This window comes from Octopus sinensis, linkage group LG17 (assembly GCF_006345805.1).
Source record: "Octopus sinensis linkage group LG17, ASM634580v1, whole genome shotgun sequence".
Taxonomy (NCBI): Eukaryota; Metazoa; Mollusca; class Cephalopoda; order Octopoda; family Octopodidae; genus Octopus; species Octopus sinensis.
In genome coordinates, this window is record NC_043013.1 from 50,332,285 (window position 1) to 50,354,533 (window position 22,249).

The window sequence follows — 22,249 nt, forward strand, 5'->3', positions numbered from 1 at the left end:
ATCATCATCGTCGTTATCAACATCTTCATTATCGCCGTCATCGTCATCATCGTCGTTATCATCATCATCGTCATCATTATCATCGTTATCGTCATCATCATTATTATCATCATCATTATCATCGTTATGGTCATCATCATCGTCATCATTATCATCATCATCATTATCATCATCATCATTATCATCATCATCATCGTCATCATTATCGTCATCATCATCGTTATCATCATCATCGTCATCATCGTCATCATCGTCATCATCATCATTATCGTCATCATCGTCGTCATCATGATCATCATCGTCATCATGATCATCATCATCATTATCGTCATCATCGTCATCATCATCATCATCGTCATCATCATCATCATTATCGTTGTCATCATCGTCGTCATCATCATCATCGTCATCATCACTATAAACAACAGCAATAACAACAACTAACGAACTGTAAAAAAACAAAAACAAACAAACAAACGACCTCTCACCTTTGCCCTCCACATGAGCCAGAACTTGAAGATGTCATTGTGCCTGCCGCATTGGATTGTCTTGTCTCCCGTGTCGTAGATCACTTCGTAATTCTTGTCCTTCTGGAACAGGTAGTCTGCATGCATCTCATTGGATTGCTGCATGATTCCCTGAAGAATTTGGTTAGCTTCGCGTTAGTCATGTCCATAATACAACACAACATTAATCATATCAGCAAGCTGGCAAATAAACACATCCTATCTGTCTATCTATCTGTCTGTCTGTCTGGCGTCTGTCTGTCTGGTGTCTGCCTGTAAGTAAGTATGTCTGTCTGTCTGTCTGTCTGTCTATAAGTCTGTCTGTAAGTCTGTTTGTCTGTCTGTCTGTCAGTCTGTTTGTTAGTTTGTCTCTATCTGTCGATCTATCTATCTATCTATCTATCTATCTATCTATCTATCTATCTATCTATCTATCTATCTATCTATCTATCTGTCTGTCTGTCTGTAAGTCTGTCTGCCTGCCTGTAAGTCTGACTGTCTGTAAGTCTGCCTGTCTGTCTGTCTGTCTAAGTCTGTCTGTCAGTCTGTCTGTCTGTCTTTGTTTTGAAATTGAATCTCGAAGTACATACAAAATCATAAATAATATTGCGTTGAGTCAAAAGATTCGTAATATTTTGGTCATTTATTCGCGTTATTCGTCAACAAAAGCAGTCCAGCATTCAAAGGTAGAGGCCATAATGTTGCACCGCCTGAAGCCAGCTCTTCGCCAGTTCTTTGATTCCACCTCGATACCAGTTCTGGTCCTTCGAGGTCAAGAACTCTTTTACTGAAGTTTCCATCTCTTCTTCATTGAAGAAGCATCACGAGTGCAGGAAGCGATCCATGGATCGGAGGAAGTAAGAATCCGAAGGAACTGGGCCCGGATTGTATTCTGGGTGTGGCATCAGTTCGACTTACATAAGTTTCTGGAGTTTATTCGGGGTCTTTGAGCGGTATAAGCTTTTGCGTTGTCTTGCAGTAGAAGAGCTCGCTTTCTGTTAACCAAAGCCCGGGTATTTTTGCCGCGCAATGGCTTCAATGGAAAAGTTCTTCGCCTCGAAGAAGAAAACGAAGGAGGAGGAGAAAAAGGAGGAGGAGAAGAAGGGGGAGGAGAAGGAGGAGAAGAAAAGGAGAAGACGAAGAGAAAGTCGAAGAAGAGGAAGTCGAAGAAGAGGAAGACGAAGAAGAAGAGGACGAAGAAGAAGAAGAAGAAGAAGAAGAGGACGAAGAAGAAGAAGAAGAGGACGAAGAAGAAGAGGAGGACGAAGAAGAAGACGAGGACGAAAGCGAAAGAGGATGAGGAGACGAAGAGATAAAGAAACTGGCAGAAAGGTGGCCTCAGATGGTGCAACACGATGGCCTCTACATTGAGTGCCAGGCTGCTTTTGTTGTAACCTGACAAATAAAGGAAATAGGTTATCAAAATTTCGTAAAACTTTTGATTCTACATAATAGAAAATAGATTTTGGGTTGAAAACCCCCCCCCGTTTTTCTATCTTTTGGATAGAAAAAGGCGAAGGCTGCCCGAGGAAGTCGAACCCATGTTTATGTATGAAGCCCCTTCCCCTCCACGTATATGTGTGTAACTCACCATCTTCGTACTATTCGTATATGTGTATATCCATATACAGCAATGCCTCGATATACGAGTTAATTTGAAAGCGGCGAGCTGGCAGAATTGTTAGCACGCCGGGCGAAATGCTCTCGCGGTAGTTCGTCCGTCTTTACGTTTTGAGTTCAAATTCCGCCGAGGTCGACTTTGCCTTTCATCCTTTCGGCGTCGATAAATTAAGTACCAGTTACGCACTGATGTCGGTATAATCGACTTAATCCGTTTGTCTGTCCTTCTTTGTCCTGTCTGTGTTTAGCCTCTTGTGGGTAGTAAAGAAATATATATTTCGTTTGTCTTTACGTTCTAAGTTCAAATTCTACCGAGGCTGACTTTACCTTTCATCCCTTCGGGTTCGATAAATTAAATACCAGTTGCGTACTGGAGTCGATCTTATCGACTGGCCCCACTCGCTTAAAATTTCGGGCTTTGTGCCTGAGCAGAAAAGGATATGCGAGTTAATTTGTTCCCGGAGATCGCTCGAAAAGCGAAAACTTGTAAAACGGAGCAATAATCTCCCATAGTAGCAATGTTATTAATCGTAATTCGTTCCCAGAAAAATATTTTACCGATAAAATTTATAATACTCGTAAATAAATGTCAATAAAACAACAGCAGAATGTAAAGAATATTTTATGTAAAGAAAAAATAATGTCAAGATCATTTATAATAATAAAAAAAAATTATAATTACGGAGATGTACTTGCATAGCAAGTGACCTGATCTGAGATCGCATGCTGGAACGAAACAGTTGCAGCATGGAAGGTGTTTATTAGCCATCTAAAAACACACAAAACTGTTAAATTCACTTAAACATTTAAATGTTGAAGAGAATCTAACGGTTTTTGTGTGTTTTTAAATGGCTTATAAACACCTTCCATGCTGCAAATATAATTATAATCATTTTCTGAATCACTTTCATTCGGACAAGAATCGGTCACACCTTCACTTGTAGACGCGATCACCGATTCACAAGCACTCGTAGACGGACTTGTAGATTTCTTACTAAAAACAAGCTTAGAGGTGTTTGCCTACTACTACTACTACCAGCGCCGCTGTGACTACTACTACTACTACTACTACTACTACTACTACTACTACTACTACTACTACTACTGCTACTGCTGCTGCTGCTGCTGCTGCTGCTTTTTGTAAGTTAAGTAGAAAAGTTAGCGGCTTACTTTCTCTCGCAACAAGAAGGCTGAGCACTGCAGTGGTACTCCGAGTAGTTTGTGTGGGTTCCACGTCAAGGAGTTGGCTCTGCGCAGGAAGAGAAAGAAACAAACAACAAACATAAAAAATGAAGATGACATCTGTCGCCTGAAACAACTTTAATGAATGAAAGTGACATAGAACCGTTTCTACGTTTGCGGTACCGTGTTAATCGGGGTGGATAGAGTACTCAGTCAAGTACTTCGTACTACGATCTGTGTGTGTGTATTTATGCACCAAGCACCTATAGGAGAGGGTCTCTCAAGGGGGCTGATGCAGAATCTAGATGACGGAGATTCCGAATATGCAAAATTTTAAATTCAATAAGCATATAGATATGTGTATAAAGAAATAGATAAACATGAATGCCTTTCTGGGGCTAAAAACAACAGTAACACCGTCCTCTATAAGACCGCCACATTTAGTTGACAAATATATTTTATGAATAAGCGGACATGGATAAATAGACAGACAGACAAATATATAAATGGAAGAAAAATTTCAAAATTTAAAATTGGGGGAGGGAGTGAAATTTGAACCCCTTATTAAACTTTATAACATTAATTATTGAACATTAATGTTTGTTTCTCATAAAATAGAGTATATCTAATTTATATTAGATTATTATTCACAATTATTTAAGGCAAACACAAGTAAAACGCAAATTATTTTCATCTCAATGTTTTTGTTTATATTTAATTTCGATTTACATATGTTTGTCAATTCGCTAAATCTCTTTAAAGTAAACAAAATCAGTTCAAAGTCTCCCTTGACCACAAGTGGCCTGAACTCTTTACATGAACACTACCCTGTACATAACTCCATGTCCCCCTACATGGCCTTGCTTTTTGAGCCAAAAAATTAACTAACTAAATCAAGATTTTAAATTGAGCGGAGGAGGGTGAAATTAGGAAAAAGATTCTTTTCTGCATATTCGTAATCTCCGACATCTAAAACGTAGGAATCCGAAAAAAGTTTTCCCAAGAAATACATTTTTCAAGGAGAGGTGCGATTCTGCAATAGCGCCCTCTCAACCGTTTTAAGTTGGTTATAAAGATTACCATTTGATATTAATACCAATTCCGTCGCTAGTAATTAATTTGTTAGTGTTTAATTACGTGAACGCAACGTGGCTGAATTATTAAGATGTTTGCTTTGCAGCCACGAAGTCGGAGGTTCGATCCTATTACATAGACATAGATGGTTTGTGGAGGGGAAAAAATAACGATGGCTAGAAACAAGAAACCGGCTGTTTAAGGGTTACATATGGTCCACTCTATTTATCATAAAGTGCAGTTTCCCCCATTTTCAGCTGAGTAATCTAGAACTGTTATTGTATTCTTCAGGCTCAGTTAAAGTTGAGGGTGAGGCAAGAGAGGGAAGTCGAGCTGGCAGAAACGTTAGCACGCCGGGCGAAATGCTTAGCGGTATTTCGTCTGTCTTTACGTTCTGAGTTCAAATTCCGCCGAGGTCGACTTTGCTTTTCATCCTTTCGGGGTCGATAAATTAAGTACCAGTTACGCACTGGGGTCGATGTAATCGACTTAATCCGTTTGTCTGTCCTTGTTTGTCCCTTCTATGTTTAGCCCCTTGTGGGCAATAAAGAAATAAGAGAGGGAAGTCGGGGCCTTTAGCAAATCTTATGGAATGTCTTTAAAACTGTCTTATTTAGTCTGCTCCGAAGCTTCAATTTTTGTTTGTAGAAAATTTCGCTTGTAGAATGACAACAGCGAGAGACTTTAGTTTTGAGAGAGAGAGAGAGAGAGAGAGAGAGAGAGTAGGAAGACAGTTTGGTTTTTAGAGATAGACAGCCAAAACGTGAGTGAGGGCTGGAGCGAGAGAGACCTGCACCAGCGCGAACGTTAGAATCGCTGAGTCAAAAGAGAGCTAAGAACATGTCCAGGTGGGGGCTGAGGTCGGTGGGTGACCAGGATTGATAGCTTATATAATGAGGAAACGCTTACGTAGCTTCTTTATAATCCAGTGCATCAAAGGGATAACAATAGATTAGGGGTTAAGGAACTTCTGTATAATTGCTTTTAACACAGATGCAAGACCAAAAGTGTGTAGATAGGAGGAAAGGCAAATCGTAGGACTTGTTTTATCGATTCTAGAAGGATAAAATATATAGGTAACTTCAATAGGATTGAATCTTGGAATATAAACAATTGGAACAACCATCAAGGAATTTACTTTGGTCCTTTAACCATCGACCTAAGGATATCATCATCATCGTTTAATGTCCGCTTTCCATACTAGCATGTGTTGGACGATTTGGCTGAGGTCTGGCGAACCAGATGGCTGCACCAGACTCCAATCTGATCTGGCAGGGTTTCTACAGCTGGATGCCCTTCCTAACGCCAACCACTCCGAGAGTGTAGTGGGTGTTTTTACGTGCCACCGGCACGAGGGCCAGTCAGGCAGTACTGGCAACGGCCACGCTCAAATGGTGCTGTAATTTGATTAATTATGTTACAGCTTCTCGTACCCAGCTCAAAATAGTTATTGCATATATCGGATAGAATAGTTGTTTTATTGTTGTTTTTTTAGAAAATCCTTAAAACGGAAAGTAGCTTCTACATTACCTTTCAATTCCGTTCAACAAATGTCGATGTTTCTTGGACATAAGTACTGAACCACCCCATGCTCCCTGCAAAAAGAAGTAATATTACAAATAAGTTACATAGACACAAGCTCCCCCCACACATACACACAACACACATGCATGTACATACACAGGCATGCAAGAAGTAAATAGACACCTTTAATTTTCAAAATTTCTGATCTAAGCGTCTTAATGTTTTCAGCAGTGTAGAATTTAGAATGTAATTATTCTTTTTCATTCCAAGTGCTATTATATTAAACACTTGCGAAGAATAACCATGCCACGCACAAAAAAAAAATTCAGCAGAACTGTCAGATTTTCAAAGAGCTTGTATTGTTGGGCAATCTGAGGCTGGTCTTAGCCAGCGAAAAATTGCCGAAAATCTTCAAATTCTTCTTGCTACTGTTAATAGAATTATAGTGCAATTCAAAAGCCAAGGAAAAGAATTAACAGATTCTCGTTCCGGCCAACCTGGGCCCTCGGAAAGAAAGCTTCGCTATTTGAAGAGAATTGTGGGAAACGAACCTCGTTCGAAGGCTTCTGACATTGCAAAACAGCTAGAAGTTAGTCCAAAAACGTGTGTTCTTGTATCTGTATAAGCCTGATTATGGACGAGCAGCTAGGAAAACCTCTCCTTCAACCAATTAATATCAAATAAAAGATTTTGAAAATTAAAGGTGTATATTTACTTCCTGCATATTTGTGTATACTCACACAATCAGATGCCAGAAAAGAGATACCGTATTTAGTCCGTATAGAGGAGTGCAGATTCAGGAAAAAGGTTTTCAAAGATTTAAACATGTAATATAGGCCCAACTTTGCATGTAGGCAATTTCTGAGGCAATATTTTTGGGGAAAAAAAGTGGGTTTCATATGCCATAAAATACGTAAATACAAGAAATCTATTGTCTTGTGGTTCCTCTATCTCAGTCCTTCTCAAAGAGAGCTAAATGGCTCTCAATGCCCTTCTGGAATTTGAAGAGAGCGACAGTCTGTTTATCGGTTTGTGTTGGGGAGATCAATTGAAGAAATTTAAAATTGTTTCACAGGGGCTCCATGGGGCCTGAAAAAAATTCCTAAGGTAATCATGACCAAAGATGGTCGACAATTGCTGCCCAGGGTTATAGGTCCAACCACCATTTTGCAGTAAGATTTATTGCTTCCAAATTGTCATTTGCTTAATTTGGACTAGAATCTTCAATAATTTCATCGCAAACAGATTGATGTGTCCCCAAAACATATAGCTGTGCTTTGCAATTATCCTGATGTGATGTGTTCTGTAAATACACTAACGTGGTCTATAAATACACTAATGTGTTTTGTAAATGCTCTGTGTTTTACTGAACACACTAGTGTGTTCTGTAAACATAATGATGTATTCTCTGAGTATATTGTCTTCTTCTGTAAACATTTTGATGCGTTCTGTGAACACATTATATCTTCCGTAAACTTAGAGATCTGTTTTGCGGATATATTGGTTTGATCTCTAAACACATCGATCTGTTCTATTAATTACAGTGTGTTCAATAAACACATAAATATGTTCTGCAAACACGCTGATGTGCTATGCTCTGTAAACACATCAATGTGTTCTCTAAACACACTGGTGAGAGACTTTGCTCGTTAGATCGTAAGGACATAACAGATGGTAATCTCTTCATGTCTACCCGGTTGAGCACTTTCCCGTCAAACATAGCTATTGGAAGAAATTAGTACCACATTAAAAGCTTCCCAAACTCTTGTATAAATCGTTGTAGTATTAGTAGTAGTTGTGGGGGTAGTAGTCATTGTCATCGTCGTTGTAGTTATAGTAGTAGTTGTGGTGGTGGTGGTAGTCGATGCTGTTGTTTAGCCCCAGGCCAACCTTAATCCAGTGACCAAAGGTTTCCTGGCTGCCACTATTCCTCTTTTTGTCTGTCTACAACTCTTTTGTCTAAAGTAGTTTCTTTTAAAGACAATAGTATAATTTGATGGAATTTGGTTGCTATTTTTAGCAGGTAGATCGACCTAACAGAAACTCACTAACTCAGTCTACCGTACATGGACTCTGTTGTTTGTTGTTGTTGTTTAACCGCAAGTCAGGTTATTTGTACACCCCCATGTTGAAATATGTTCAATCTGAGACTACCATAAGGCAGCGTATCTAAGACCAGAGTGACAGAGAAATTTTGCCAGGGGCGGAACAAGAAGTCTTTCTACTTTGTCCGAAGCATTCAGTACAGGGCTCTAAAAAAGGGTTGCAGGGGCCGCTGCTCTACCTTCTCTGTTTAAATGATCTAACAAAAAAATGAAGCTACTTACATCAACATGGAGCCAGACATTGTGACGCTCGCACACATCTGCAATGTCATTAACAGGGTCGAATGCTCCGAGTATCGTCGTTCCACAAGTGGCATTCACAAAGAACGGTAATTTGCCGCCAATCTTCGCGGCGATTATTTTTTCTTCAAGTTCAGCCACTTTCATTTTTCCTCTGAAACGTGAAATTAAGACTACATGAAAAATAAACACACACACACACACACACACACACCACACACACACTAGTAGACTGCAATTAGCTATTTTAGGCTGATCCAGTCACCTGTTACTCTGGAGTTTTCCTCGACGTGTTGCGGGTTCCTTAGACAGAGGAGTCTGAGGAAGCCTTCCTCTGGGTAACTAGCAACACGGTAAGACACCAGAATAACACGCTACTGAAACAAACCAAATAAACTAAACATACAAACACATACAAGCGAATATATATATTAATTTATAAGATTAAGTTTGTAGCTGATTTACCTAATGAGAAAGAACTCTGAATATACCACCTTAAAGTTACGTAATATGCCTTCGGTGCTTCTTTTGAAACACGTGTAGTGCCTTTTTCATGTCTTTCATTCACTGATTTATTTATCGCAGAATGAGCAACTTTTGTTGCTGTATTCCAGAGACTTTTAGTTGTAGTCGAAATTTCTGCTTAATTTTGAGATGGGACCAAGAGTATTGGATACACTGATTAATAAACTTTATTGATGAAATTATCGTTTCCTCTAGAGTTATCTCTACAAGATATGTTAGAGGCTATTAAACTGCTTTTATTTACCACGAACATTTTGGATCTCACTACTTTATACATACATACATACATACATACATACATACATTCATACATACACACACATTCATACATACACACATACATACATACATACACACATACATACATACATTCATACACACATACATACATACATACATACATACATACATACACACACATACATACATACATACATACATACACACACACATACATACATACATACACACACATACATACACACACATACATACATACATACACACACACATACATACATACATACATACACACACATACATACACGCATACATACACATGCATACATACACACATACATACATACATACATACACACACACATACATACATTTATACATACATACACACACATACATACAAAAATACATACATACATACATACATACATACATACATACATACATACCGGGTGTCCCAGAAGTCGCGCACCATTCTGGTTTTCATCAAAAATAATTCACGCAATTCATTTTACTTTTATAACTGATGCATTTTTTATTACCGCGGCTGCCCAATTTGAGCATTTGTTATGATTATTTCCAAAAAGTGTTTTTGAAGTCAATAAGGGTGTATTATTTTTATAACACCAGGGTGGTGTATGTATGTCATATTTTCCGTTTGTTTGTTTTTTTTTATTTAATCCTGAATATCTATCTATCCATCCATCTATCTATCTATCTATCTATCTATCTATCTATCTATCTATCTATCTATCTATCTATCTATCTATCTATCTATCTATCTGTGTATCTATCTATCTATCTATCTATCTATCTATCTATCTATCTATCTATCTATCTATCTATCTATCTATCTATCTATCTAGGGGATTAGTGGAGGGGAGGTACGACGACGAGCTCGGGGCGAACCTGGACGTCGACGAGGAGTACCTGACCCGCCTGTTCGGGACGACTTTCGAGCCAGGGCCCATGGACAACTTCCAGAGATCCCTGGCCTGGCAGTGCTACCAAGAAGCGCTACCCGTTCGGGATAAGCTCTACAGACACGGCTCGAGAAACACGGGGCCGACCTGCCCGAGATGCGGTCAGAGCGACGAAACCGTTCTGTACGCACTCGTGCAATGTCCAACAATTTCCGACCTGTGGGCTTGTGTCGAACGACTGCTGTCACGTGTGGGACGAGTCGGTTTATCAGCTGAGTCTATCGTCAATATTGTCACGCCTCCTTCCTTCAAACGGGAAGGAAGAGCTATTTTCCTCATCCTTGTGACTATGGCGAAAGAATGTATCTGGTGGACGCGTCTGAAAGGATTGGAGACAGACACTTTCCTCTCTGGTCAATCTCTCATCAACTTCTTCAAGTACCACTTGAAAAGGAAAGCGAGAGTAGAGAGGCAAGTTTTGTGTAGCGAATGTTTTAAAAAAAGATGGGTGAATGTAGCAAGGATGGCACGTATGAATGACGAAGCCACCTTGAGCATAATCCTATGAACCCAGAAATTGAAAACAGAGGGTACCACTTGCAAACAAATGTGTGGTAACATATAACAATATTGACCAAGGTTACCGTGGTTTTCGTAGGCTTTTCTTCCCACGGATAAACCTTACTTGCTTTCTCCTTTACACCATACATCATGACACTGTGATACACGATCCCTATTGAACGTTTTTTTCCTCTTCCCCTTTTTTTCCCTCTTTTTTCTTCTTTTTTCATTTTTCTTTTCTTTTGTTCCTTTTCCCTTTTTTTCTTTTTTTCTTTTTCCTTTTTTTTCCTTTTACGATCCCTTTTGATCGAAAACCTACGCCACCTTTTTTTTTCTTTTTTCTTTCATGCCCCAAAAGAAAAGCTCTACCTTGTAACTTGTCCCATCTGTGTGTAGCCCCGTGTGGCCAATAAAGAAACTTATCTATCTATCTATCTATCTATCTATCTATCTATCTATCTATCTATCTATCTATCTATCTATCTATCTATATATCTATCTATATCTATATATATATATATATATATATATATATATATATATATATATATATATATATGTAGGGAGAGTTTACGAAAACAACAAAAGACGAAGACAGGTGGTGTACAAAACAAACAGATGTATTTGTATAACGCGCAGAAATAGAAAAAGTTTTTTACATTTCGAGCCTACATAGCGGCTCAGCAAAAAAAAAAAATAGACCGATGAAATAAGTACTAGGCTTACAAAGAATAAGTCCTGGCGTCGATTTGATCGACTAAAGGCAGTGCTCCAGCATGGCCACAGTCACATGACTGAAACAAGTAAAAGAGTAAAAGAGTAAAGAGTATATATACATATATATTCTCTACACCAGGGGCATTCTTAACACAAGGGTCATTAATGGAACCATTTCGTCACTATCTTCCCGAGTTGTGTATATTTTACAGTTCTCATATGCGTCTTTGCACCAGCAGATGATGACTTACTATTTGCATCAATTATATTTAGAAAGAAAAAACGCAGTTTATTTGTCCCTAGTCTTGAATGTCAGAAACTGCTGTGTGTGCGAGCTAAGGCGGCGAGCGGGCAGAAACGTTAGCACGCCGGCGAAATGCTTAGGGGTATTTCGTCTGCCGCTTCGTTGTGAGTTCAAATTCCGCCGAGGTCGACTTTGCCTTTTATCCTTTCGGGGTCGATAAATTAAGTACCAGTTACGCACTGGGGTTTATGTAATCGACTTAATCCCCTTGTCTGTCCCCTCTATGTTTAGCCCCTTGTGGGTAGTAAAGAAATAGGTATTTCGCCTGCCGCTACGTTCTGAGTTCAAATTCCGCCGAGGTCGACTTTGCCTTTCATCCTTTCGGGGTCGATAAATTAAGTACCAGTTATGTACTGAGGTCAATGTAATCGATTTAATCCGTTTGTCTGTCCTTGTTTGTTCCCTTTATGTTTAGCCCCTTGTGGGCAATAAAGAAATACGAAACTGCTTTGTGTGTGTTTGTGTGTGTGTTTTTTTAATATAATACTTTTCACAAACTTTCGCTATCGAAGCACCAGCCTTAAAATTATTCATAAGTTCCAGTTTCTGGCATATTGATAGGGTTACCATCTTCTTTGCGATTATCATCGCCCTCGAAAGTCTGATTTGATATACAAAGCTGAAAGATGCTTAATCTACGAACTGTCAATGAAAATTGCTGCTCAACACAAATTGTGTTACGTGTGAAGTTTATTGTGTATCACGGTTTGCAGACTGCAGTATGTCAGGTGATGCTCCTATTAATCTAGATTAAGTATTACGCAAGAATAAACGCTCAAATTTTAAACTAGTTTAACTTGATTTAATCTTTGTGTATTAGTGTATACTGGTGTGTATTATTAGATTTGAAAACAAATTACAACCAGATTATATGAGATTACTGCAAGGAGAGAGTTTAATATCAAGAATATCAATTTTAGTCGATGCATTATATGTACAACTTGTCTCCGCAAAATCGCAGTGTATATTGAAAGGGAGTGAGAAAGCGAATAAGATAGAATAAGTCTTATATAAGTAGCACGCTGAATATAAGAAGAAAAGCACTATGGAGAATAGAGTGTGTGAATGGAGCCGAATAATAAACAAATTAAGAAGCCAGGTACTTTCCGGGTGTGCGAAGCTGTAAAAAAAAAAAAACAGGGCATATTTCTTAGAGGGGGGTTAGGGTAAAAGTGAATAATAAACAGGATGTGTGCAAAAGAAATGCGCGCATTCGGTTTTAATTTTTATCAGCCTCCCATTATATCGCCATCCCACCAGCATGTATCATGATATAATTAACCAACCATGAGGTGTGCAGTGCTATCTGAGAACAAAGTGTTTTAGTATGCCATGGCAAGAGACAGAAGAGTTAGTTTTCCCATTATTATCTCTGATATTACTGAGTAGGTGCAGTAGCTAGCCTATCGACATTAAGTATGATCCATAGATTGCTATTTTAATCAAACACTGTTTCACTTGCGTACACCGAATTTTTATTCAGCTTGACGGCTTTTTGCAACATCAGTGAATGCCTTATTCACTTTTCCCAGTATTGCAGTCGACGAATTCTTGTCAGAACATGTGAATGGCTGCTGGTCCGTGCCATTGAAAAGACCCCAAAAGGCCGAAATACATCTGATGTTCTTGCTGGTTGCTGCTGGTATGAATTTTCGTGGCCCGACTTAACACGATTTCCTTGTAGTTTGGGTGATTTTAACGGAGTCCACACTATTGCAAGCATTCGGGCCAAATTTCCGGTTCCAGGATATCTTCCTCTCTCCCTGCTCCCATAAATCTCGAAAGCCCTGTAACAATGGTGTAGCAGGTGTGTGCCACCCGGGGATGCTCTTGAGTTTGCCATCCTCCGTTTACAAGCCCCCAAGCCTATACAAGGTTGTACAACAGGCCCAAAGGCATCACTCAGGATGGGTCGCCCCTTCACCCCTCATAACGTGATGGGTATTGCCTTCCCTTCTTAACAATAAAAAAAGAATGGCGTCCATTCTATTTATTTTGTTATCTTTTATTTACCTCGTTCATTGGACTGCGGCCATTTTGGGGCTCCACTTTGAAAGGTTTAGTCAAGCACCTCGACTCCACTATCTGTAATGGTCTCTTTTGCTGAATTGTTAAGTTACGAGGGGCGTAAAGAAATACCGGTTGCGAAGCGATGATGAGGAACAAACGCAAACATACACGCACGTATATACACACAAGCATATTTACATACACACACACTCATATATATATATATATATACACACACATACAGGTATATATATATATATATATATATATATATATATACACATACAAGTATATAAATATGTGTATATATAGACATACACACACATACATATACACAAACACACATACGCGTGTTTAGAGCCTAGTGGTTAGAGCAGCGGACTCGCGGTCGAGGGATCGCGGGTTCGAATCTCAGACCGGACGATGTGTGTGTTTATGAGCGAAACACCTAAGCTCCACGCGGCTCCGGCAGAAGGTAATGGCGAAACTTCTGCTGACTCTTTCGCCACAACTTTCTCTCACTCTTTCCTCCTGCATCTTGCAACTCACCTGCGATGGATCGGCGTCCCGTCCAGGTGGGGAACATATACGCCAAGAAACCGGGAAACCGGCCCTTATGAGCCAGGCATGGCTCGAGAAGGAACAAAACAAAACGTACGTAAGTACGTACGTATGTATGTATGTATGTATGTATGTATGTATGTATGTATGTATGTATGTATGTATGTATGTATGTATGTATGTGTGTGTGTGTGTTGTGTGTATGTATGTATGTATGTATGTATGTATGTATGCATGTATGTGTGTGTGTGTGTGTGTATGTGTGTGTGTATGTGTGTGTGTGTGTGTGTATGTATGTATGTATGTATGTATGTATGTATGTATGTGTATGTATGTGTGTGTGTGTGTGTGTGTATGTATGTGTGTATGTGTGTGTGTGTGTGTATATGTGTGTGTGTGTGTATGTATGTATGTATGTATGTATACGACAGACTTCCATTCAATTTTCGTCTTCCAAATTCACTCAGAGGATATTAGTTAAACCCAGAGCTACAGCAGAAGTCATTCACCGAAGGTGCCGCGTGGTGGGACTGAACGCAAAACCACACGGTCGCAAAGCGAGCTTCATAAGCACAGAGCTACACTTGCACCTGTTATAAGTTTGTTCAGTACGAAAACAGGCGAGTTAGTCTCATATCCGCAACCGATATCTTGCGATGCTAAATATTGTATATATATATATATATATATATATATATATATATATATATCTATTCCTATAATGGCATCGTCTGTCAGAGAATTGAATAAATCAGAAACTGAATCCGGATCTTACCGATTCCAAACCAACTAAACAATAAGTCGCCTTTACAAATGTCCTGGTAATTATATATAAGCAGAATTAGTCGCAGAATATTTGAAATGCCTGAGATTTAAAAGGTTCTTTCCACATTTTCCGCAAAATTAGATATTCTTTGGTAATTATGCAATAACCCTTTGACAGTGAATATTGGTATTTGGAAAAGAAAAGGAAAAGAAAAGGAAAGAGTAGAAGAGAGAAAAAATACGGTTTTAATATTGTAGAAATACTTCCAGCTGTTTGTCCATGTGTTGGAATGGTCGGATGGGGAGTGGGTTGTGTGGGCGTGAGACGGGCGTTACAGAGAGAAGGTGGAGTGTGTTTGTGTGAATATGTGAATATGTGTGTTTGTGTGTGTGTGAGAGAGAGAGAAAGAGAGAGAGAGAGAGAGAGAGAAAGAGAGGGAGAGAGAGAGAGGGAGAGAGGGAGATGTCTGAGGTGGTGAAGGTAGGTTTGAAAAACTGCTAAGTAGTAATTATTCTTGCGATATTCCTGAGAACCAATGTGTTTATCGATTCTTCAAAATACAAAACACACACACACACACACACACACACACACACACACACACACACACACAACATACGCACATACTCCGCCCCCACATACACAGACGGAAAATATAAAAAAAAAACCCAACAAATCATACAAAAATGCAAGACAAAATAAACAAAGTAAAAAGCAAACAAAAAAAAAAAGCAAAGATACAATAAGAACAAAAACAAGGAAAGAAAAAAAATGAAGAAGTAATGTTCGATCCGTCGACAGTTTAACATCCATCACTGGAACTGCGGATGAAGACAAGCCGAAGCTATTATTGAGCGGTCGAAATACTTAATATTGCATCAAGTTTACAACAATCACAGCACACGCCAGCTGCCAAGCTGATGTTTCGATCGTTCCTCCCTATTGACTACTATGTAAGAATAATCCGATGATGAAGAATTTGCTTCTTCAAGCGTCATCTTTACTTAATCCTTCCTTTAAAACTCTAAACTCCAAACAATTAATCCAGTTGCCATTCCAAGGAAGAAAGAAGTTCGATAATTTATCTTCAGTTTCAACTTGGTTCTCTCTTAATTGTTTCTGAAGTTATAGGTGCCGGTGTGTGTGTATGTGTATGCTTATATGTGTGTGTGTATGTATGAGTGTGTAGGGGGGGGAGAGAGAGAGAGAAGGAGAGGTAGAAAAAGAGGAGAGAGGATGTGGAAGGGGTTGATGGAACATGACGATGACAGCGGGGCGTGGCGGTGAGACGTAGTGTTAAGTGGAGGTCGTGGTGGTGGTGATGGTGGTGGTGGTGTTGGTGGTAGAAGATAGCGATGGAGGAGGTACGAGGAGGTAGGACATGGAACCAGGGTGGCTGGGTGGTGAGGCGGTGAGAGGTGTTCCTTGAATCACTTATGTAGCTTTATAACTGATTAATAACGAAATAATATGTTATTCTACGTATTAAGTTCCATTTCTCTTGTTCGTACAACAAAACACACACACTCTCTCTCTCTCCTCACACACACATATACATATATAGTGTATATGTGTGTGTGTGGATATATATATATACATACACACATACATACATATATATATATATATATATATATAACACACACACACACACACACACCACACAACACACACACACATATATATATACATACAGACAGTTTCTCTGTCTGTCTGTTTGTCTATGTATGGATACCGGTGGTTCGGACAACTTTGTGTGTGTACATATATATATATATACATATATATATATATATATATATACACGCACACACAAATACATGCACTACATACACAGGTTAAAAGGCCGAGAAACTGTCTCTGTATAATCTTAGAATGTTTACCATTTAATGAATTGTATTTTTCTAAAAGAACTGGGAATCATTTAACTTTTTACATCTATTAATATTAACTTGCCAACTCTCAGAATACCATCTATAAAAACGGCTCGGATTCCACGTACGCACGCACGCACGTACGCACGTACGTTCGCACACACACACACACATACGCACGCACACATTCTGAGCGAGGCAATTTTTCTACGTCTTCTTTTTATAAGAGATTCAGTACAAATCACTGATGAAGAGTTGAAAAACTTATCTGCCCGGATTGCGTAATTTGGAAATAATCTTCACTAGAACACGTGTAAGATAACATAATTATATATTTACGGACCAACTCCCCACTTTTGTAGTTTCGTATATATACGACGGGCTTCTTTCAGTTTCCGTCTACCAAATCCACTCACAAGATTTTTGTCGCCCCGAGGCTATAGTAGAAGACACTTGCCCAAGGTGCCACGCAGTGGAACTGAAGCTGGAACCACGTGGTCAGGAAGCAAGCTTCTTGCCACGCTGCGCCTATATATATATATATATATATATATATATACTATATATATATATATATATATATATTATATGCAGTAAAGTATATGTCCGGTCACAGACCAGCCAATGGTTTTGCATCATCAGGGTTTAGCCCCATGGACGACTCGTCACATTCTAAAGCCGAAGGCCATATAGCTTTTCAATCTCGGAGGTAGAAATTCGTTACGGTCAGTTAGTAAGTAAACAAAAAATAAATAATCCGGGTCGGTGAGGATGGGCCTTTTTAGGCCAAAAAAGGGGAACTCTGCCCTTAGGTTGCTTTTAGTTTGTAAGGACCTTTTCGGGTCTCATCGATGAATGGAGAATCCCATGCTTTCAGCAGGTAGCATTTCAAATGGATGCAGGGAGCATATGCAAAGCTTGCAGCGTCCGCTCCCGTTAATATAGGATCTCGTCTGCTTTAAGATCCTCCACTTGATATCGTATGGGGGCCCTTCATCTTTGAGGCGTCCCACGTGTCTTGTTGGGGATGTGACGTATCGTATTTCTGGCATCCTGAAAGAGGACCTGTGGTTCTTACCACACAGCCACTCCTGCGCCTATTATGTTGTTAAATGCTTGTATGTTGTTATTGTTGTTGTCTGTTGTTTTTGTCATTACTTAACCCTTTCGTTACCATATTTCTTCTGTTGAGATGCTCTGTGTTTCTTTCAATTAATTTTAAATATAACAAAGAATTTAGTAAAATAACTTAGTTATCATTAAGCTATTGTTAGGAACATAAATTGTGAGTAAGGTTTGGTGGAAGATTTTAATTCAGAACATTTGAAAACAAGACATTTGTACTACAGAGCCAGAGCCGGTTTCAGCCGGGTTGGTATCAAAAGGGTTAAGGATTGTTTCTCTATTATATATTTTAACCCTTTTTGTTACTATATTTCTATTGAGATGTTCTGTGTTTCTTTCAATTAATTTTAAATATAACAAAGAATCTAGTAAAATAACTTAGTTATCATTAAACTAGTGTTAGGAACATAAATTGTGACCAAATCCACTCACAAGATTTTTGTCGCCCCGAGGCTATAGTAGAAGACATTTGCCCAAGGTACCACGCAGTGGGACTGAAGCTGGAACCACGTGGTCAGGAAGCAAGCTTCTTACCACACAGCCACGCTGTGGAAGATTTTATTTTAGAACATTTGAAAACAAGACATTTGTACTACAGAACCAGCATCGATTTTAGACAAGTTGGTATCGAAAGGGTTAAATTGATCATTTGTTAACCCTTTTGTTACCATATTTCTGTTGAGATGCTGTGTGTTTCCTTTAATTAATTTTAAATATAACAAAGAATCTAGTAAAATAACTTAGTTATCGTTAAGCTAGTGTTAGGAACATAAATTGTGACTAAGGTTTGGTGGAAGATTTTAATTAAAACTTTATGAAAGCAAGGCATTTGTACTACAGAGCCAGAGCTGGTTTCAGCTAGGTTAGTATCAAAAAGGTTAAGGATTGTTTCTCTATTATATATTTTAACCCTTTTGTTACCATATTTCTGTTGAGATGCTCTGTGTTTCCTTTAATTAATTTTAAATATAACAAAGAATTTAGTAAAATAACTTAGTTATCATTAAGTTAGTGTTAGGAATATAAATTGTGACTAAGGTTTGATGGAAGATTTTAATTCAGAACATTTGAAAACAAGACATTTGTATTACAGAGCCAGAAACAGTTTCAGCCGGGTTGATATCAAAAGGGTTAAGACTAATGGTGGATGGGGGAGGCGGGGCGAATTCCTGGAGGGAAGCGTTGCGAAACGCAGGTCCGTTGTGGTGGCTTGAAGAGGCGAAGAAGCAGCTAATTATGAGTGAGTTCTTGTTACTATTGTTGCGGTCGTTGTTGTTGTTAATGTTGTTGCGGTCATAGTTTTGTTTCTGTCTTTACTTAACACTATAACCAACAAGAATCAAATATCGGTGGAAACATAATTTTCGCCAAGAAGCTACGATAAAGTTTAAGAAATGAAAACAATAAACCAAAAGCCAACAACGGCAGCTTTGAAAAAAAAATTTAATCTGATTATCCCATTATCCCATTATCCCAGCCAAATCTTTAAACTATTGACAAGTTCCAGTTCCAGTTGAATTCTAATAAATGGTTCTTATCCGAGAATAAATATAGATTTCATGTTATACCTGCCATTTAAACCGGAAAAAACGTGTCGATGCCTTCTGTGAGACGATAATAATAATAAAAATAATAATGATAATAATAATAGTGGTGCTAATAATGAAAGATGGTGGTGTGAAGTGGTGAGTATGTATATGTGTATATGTATATGTCTATGTGTGTGAATATGTATGAGTGCATGTGTATGTATATATATGCATACATTTGTGTATGTGTATATGTATGCAGGTATCTACGTATATTTGCATGCATATATGTATGTATTTGTGTATGCATGTGTGTATTTGTATGTCTATGTATGCTTGTATTTACTTACGTATGTATGTATATATATATATTAAATATATATATATATAATATATATATAATATATATAATACGTGTATATATATATATATATACATGTATATATATATGCTTGAATGCATCTATGTATGTATAATGTTTATATATCTATGTATGTGTATGCATGTATGTGGGTATATATACATTTCTATATATGCATGTATGTGGGTATATAAAAATGTATGTATGTATACTTCGAGAAACGGAACGTTCAGTTTATCCCTATGCTTATCACATTCTCTATCAACCCTTTAGGATATTATTTCTCCAGATCGCATGGACGCCCTCTGCCTTGATGCTCGATCGAACATTAATTGATCGCACTGCACTTCATTGTTTCAGGTCAAAATGGCGGATTATCCTAAAAGCGCTCTGTAAGGACTGACACACGAGTTACTTACAAGAAGGGATTAAGAGATTTAAGGCATTGTAGTCTTGTTTGCGGAAGGATACGATTAGTTTTAAGCGCAGGCGTGGCTGTGTGAGGCGGGGGTGGTAAGAAATTTGCTTACCAACCACATGGTTCCGGGTTCAGATCCACTGTGTGGCATCTTGGGAAAGTGTCTTCTACCATAGCCCCCGGGTCGACCAAAGCCTTGTAAATGGATTTGATAGACAGAAACAGAAAGAAGCTCGCACCGATCACTTCTGAGCACCCACACCACAGACCATTATCCACCCACCCATACACAATCTTCAACAGCGTCACCACACATACTACAACACGAGCAGCCACACACACTGTTTAACTCACTACACATCACACACCATCATGCACACTCCCACATACACACAAGCACATAATACCTGAACACAGACAATATATACATACACACATGCAACGCGCATAGACAAAGATAACTTTCGCCCAAAACATACACTATACACATGCACATTATTTGGTCTCACACACACACACCACATATGCATGTGTACACACCACTTCAAAAAGCACACGTCAACTGTTACACACTCGCGTGACACACGTACACGCACACACACGTCAGATTCACTCACCCCCATTCAGACATACACACATATACACTCAAACACACCATTCTCACATACACTCACACACGCTCTTGCACTTTAGTTCGTTGGGATCACCATTATTATCTCCCTTCCATACAACCTCTTTTTCTTCTATACACACACACACATACACACACACACACACACACAAACACACACATATATATATATATATATATTATACATGCATATACATGCATACATATATATATATATATATATATACATACATTCATATATATATATACATACATATATATATATATATGTATACATACATATATACATACATATATATATACGTAAATATATATACATACACATATATACATACATATATATATATATATATATAAACATACATATATACATACATATATATACATACATATATATGTATGTATATATGTATATATAAACACAGTATATGAGTGTGTGTGTGTTTGTGTTATATGTGAGTGTATGTGTGTATGTTTGTGCGTGTGTGTCTTTGTATCCCTATATTTACCACTGCTTATCAACCGGTTTTGGTTTGTTTACGTCGCCGTAAGTTGGCAGTTCGGCAAAAAGGGTTCAACAGAATTGGTACCGGTCTTAGAAAAAAAAAAGTACTTGAGTCAATTTGTTCGACGCAACATCTCAAATCGGTTCCCCAATATGACCGCTGTCTGATACCTGTATATTAGTGTGTCTGATTTAGAGATAAGAATCTCTTTAAATTGCCAGTATCCATGATCCAATGAGACACAGTGACTGACGTGTAAACAGCTTGGAGAAGTGGAAACTTAATAATAATAATAATAATAATAATAATAATAATAATAATAATAATAATAATAATATTCAGACAAATACATAACAAACACACCAGGACTTACAAACACATATAACATACAGAAAATTGCACTACTAGGCACTGCACACATCCTACGCAGAACACTTTCCATACAATAACCATCAGAGCATCACAACAAACGACAGCACATACCCAAGGCACACAGACCTGCGCTCGGTAGTGAAGTGAAAGCACGCTATAAAATAAAACTACTGAATAATAATAATAATAATAATAATAATAATAATAATATAATAATAATAATCTAATAATAATAATAATAATAATAAATCTTAACTGAATTGGAAGTGTGATCATGTACATTGTTTTGTCTTGTATAAAAGATGGGCTACAGCAAATATTTGCTGCTCAATACCACAGATTTGTTTTGTCAGTTGTTTGACCTTAACCAGTTGAGCATGTCCCTTAGTGGCTGACAATATGTGCATCTCTGATCACGAGCAGAAGTAGTGGGGGAGCATCATGGCCGTGTGTTGATAGGGATTCTTTGGGGTTTGAATAATTCACCTCTGGATACGTAGGTTTTTCGTTCAACATCCTTAAACAACCCTTATTCAGGGACCGTTTGAGCGGGATGGGCTACTCAACCTGAAGAA

The 22,249-nt window shown here is 38.3% G+C and overlaps 1 protein-coding gene across 1 annotated transcript in view; it reads right to left on the reverse strand.

Moving 5' to 3' along the window:
• The window catches only part of LOC115220799 (glutamate decarboxylase 1-like), a 150,994-nt gene that overhangs the window by 23,818 nt on the left and 104,927 nt on the right, over positions 1 to 22,249 (reverse strand). Inside the window, 4 exon segments of the mRNA XM_029790949.2 lie at positions 489 to 638; positions 3,297 to 3,375; positions 5,913 to 5,977; positions 8,234 to 8,405. Coding sequence (XP_029646809.2) covers positions 489 to 638; positions 3,297 to 3,375; positions 5,913 to 5,977; positions 8,234 to 8,405 — 466 coding nt within the window.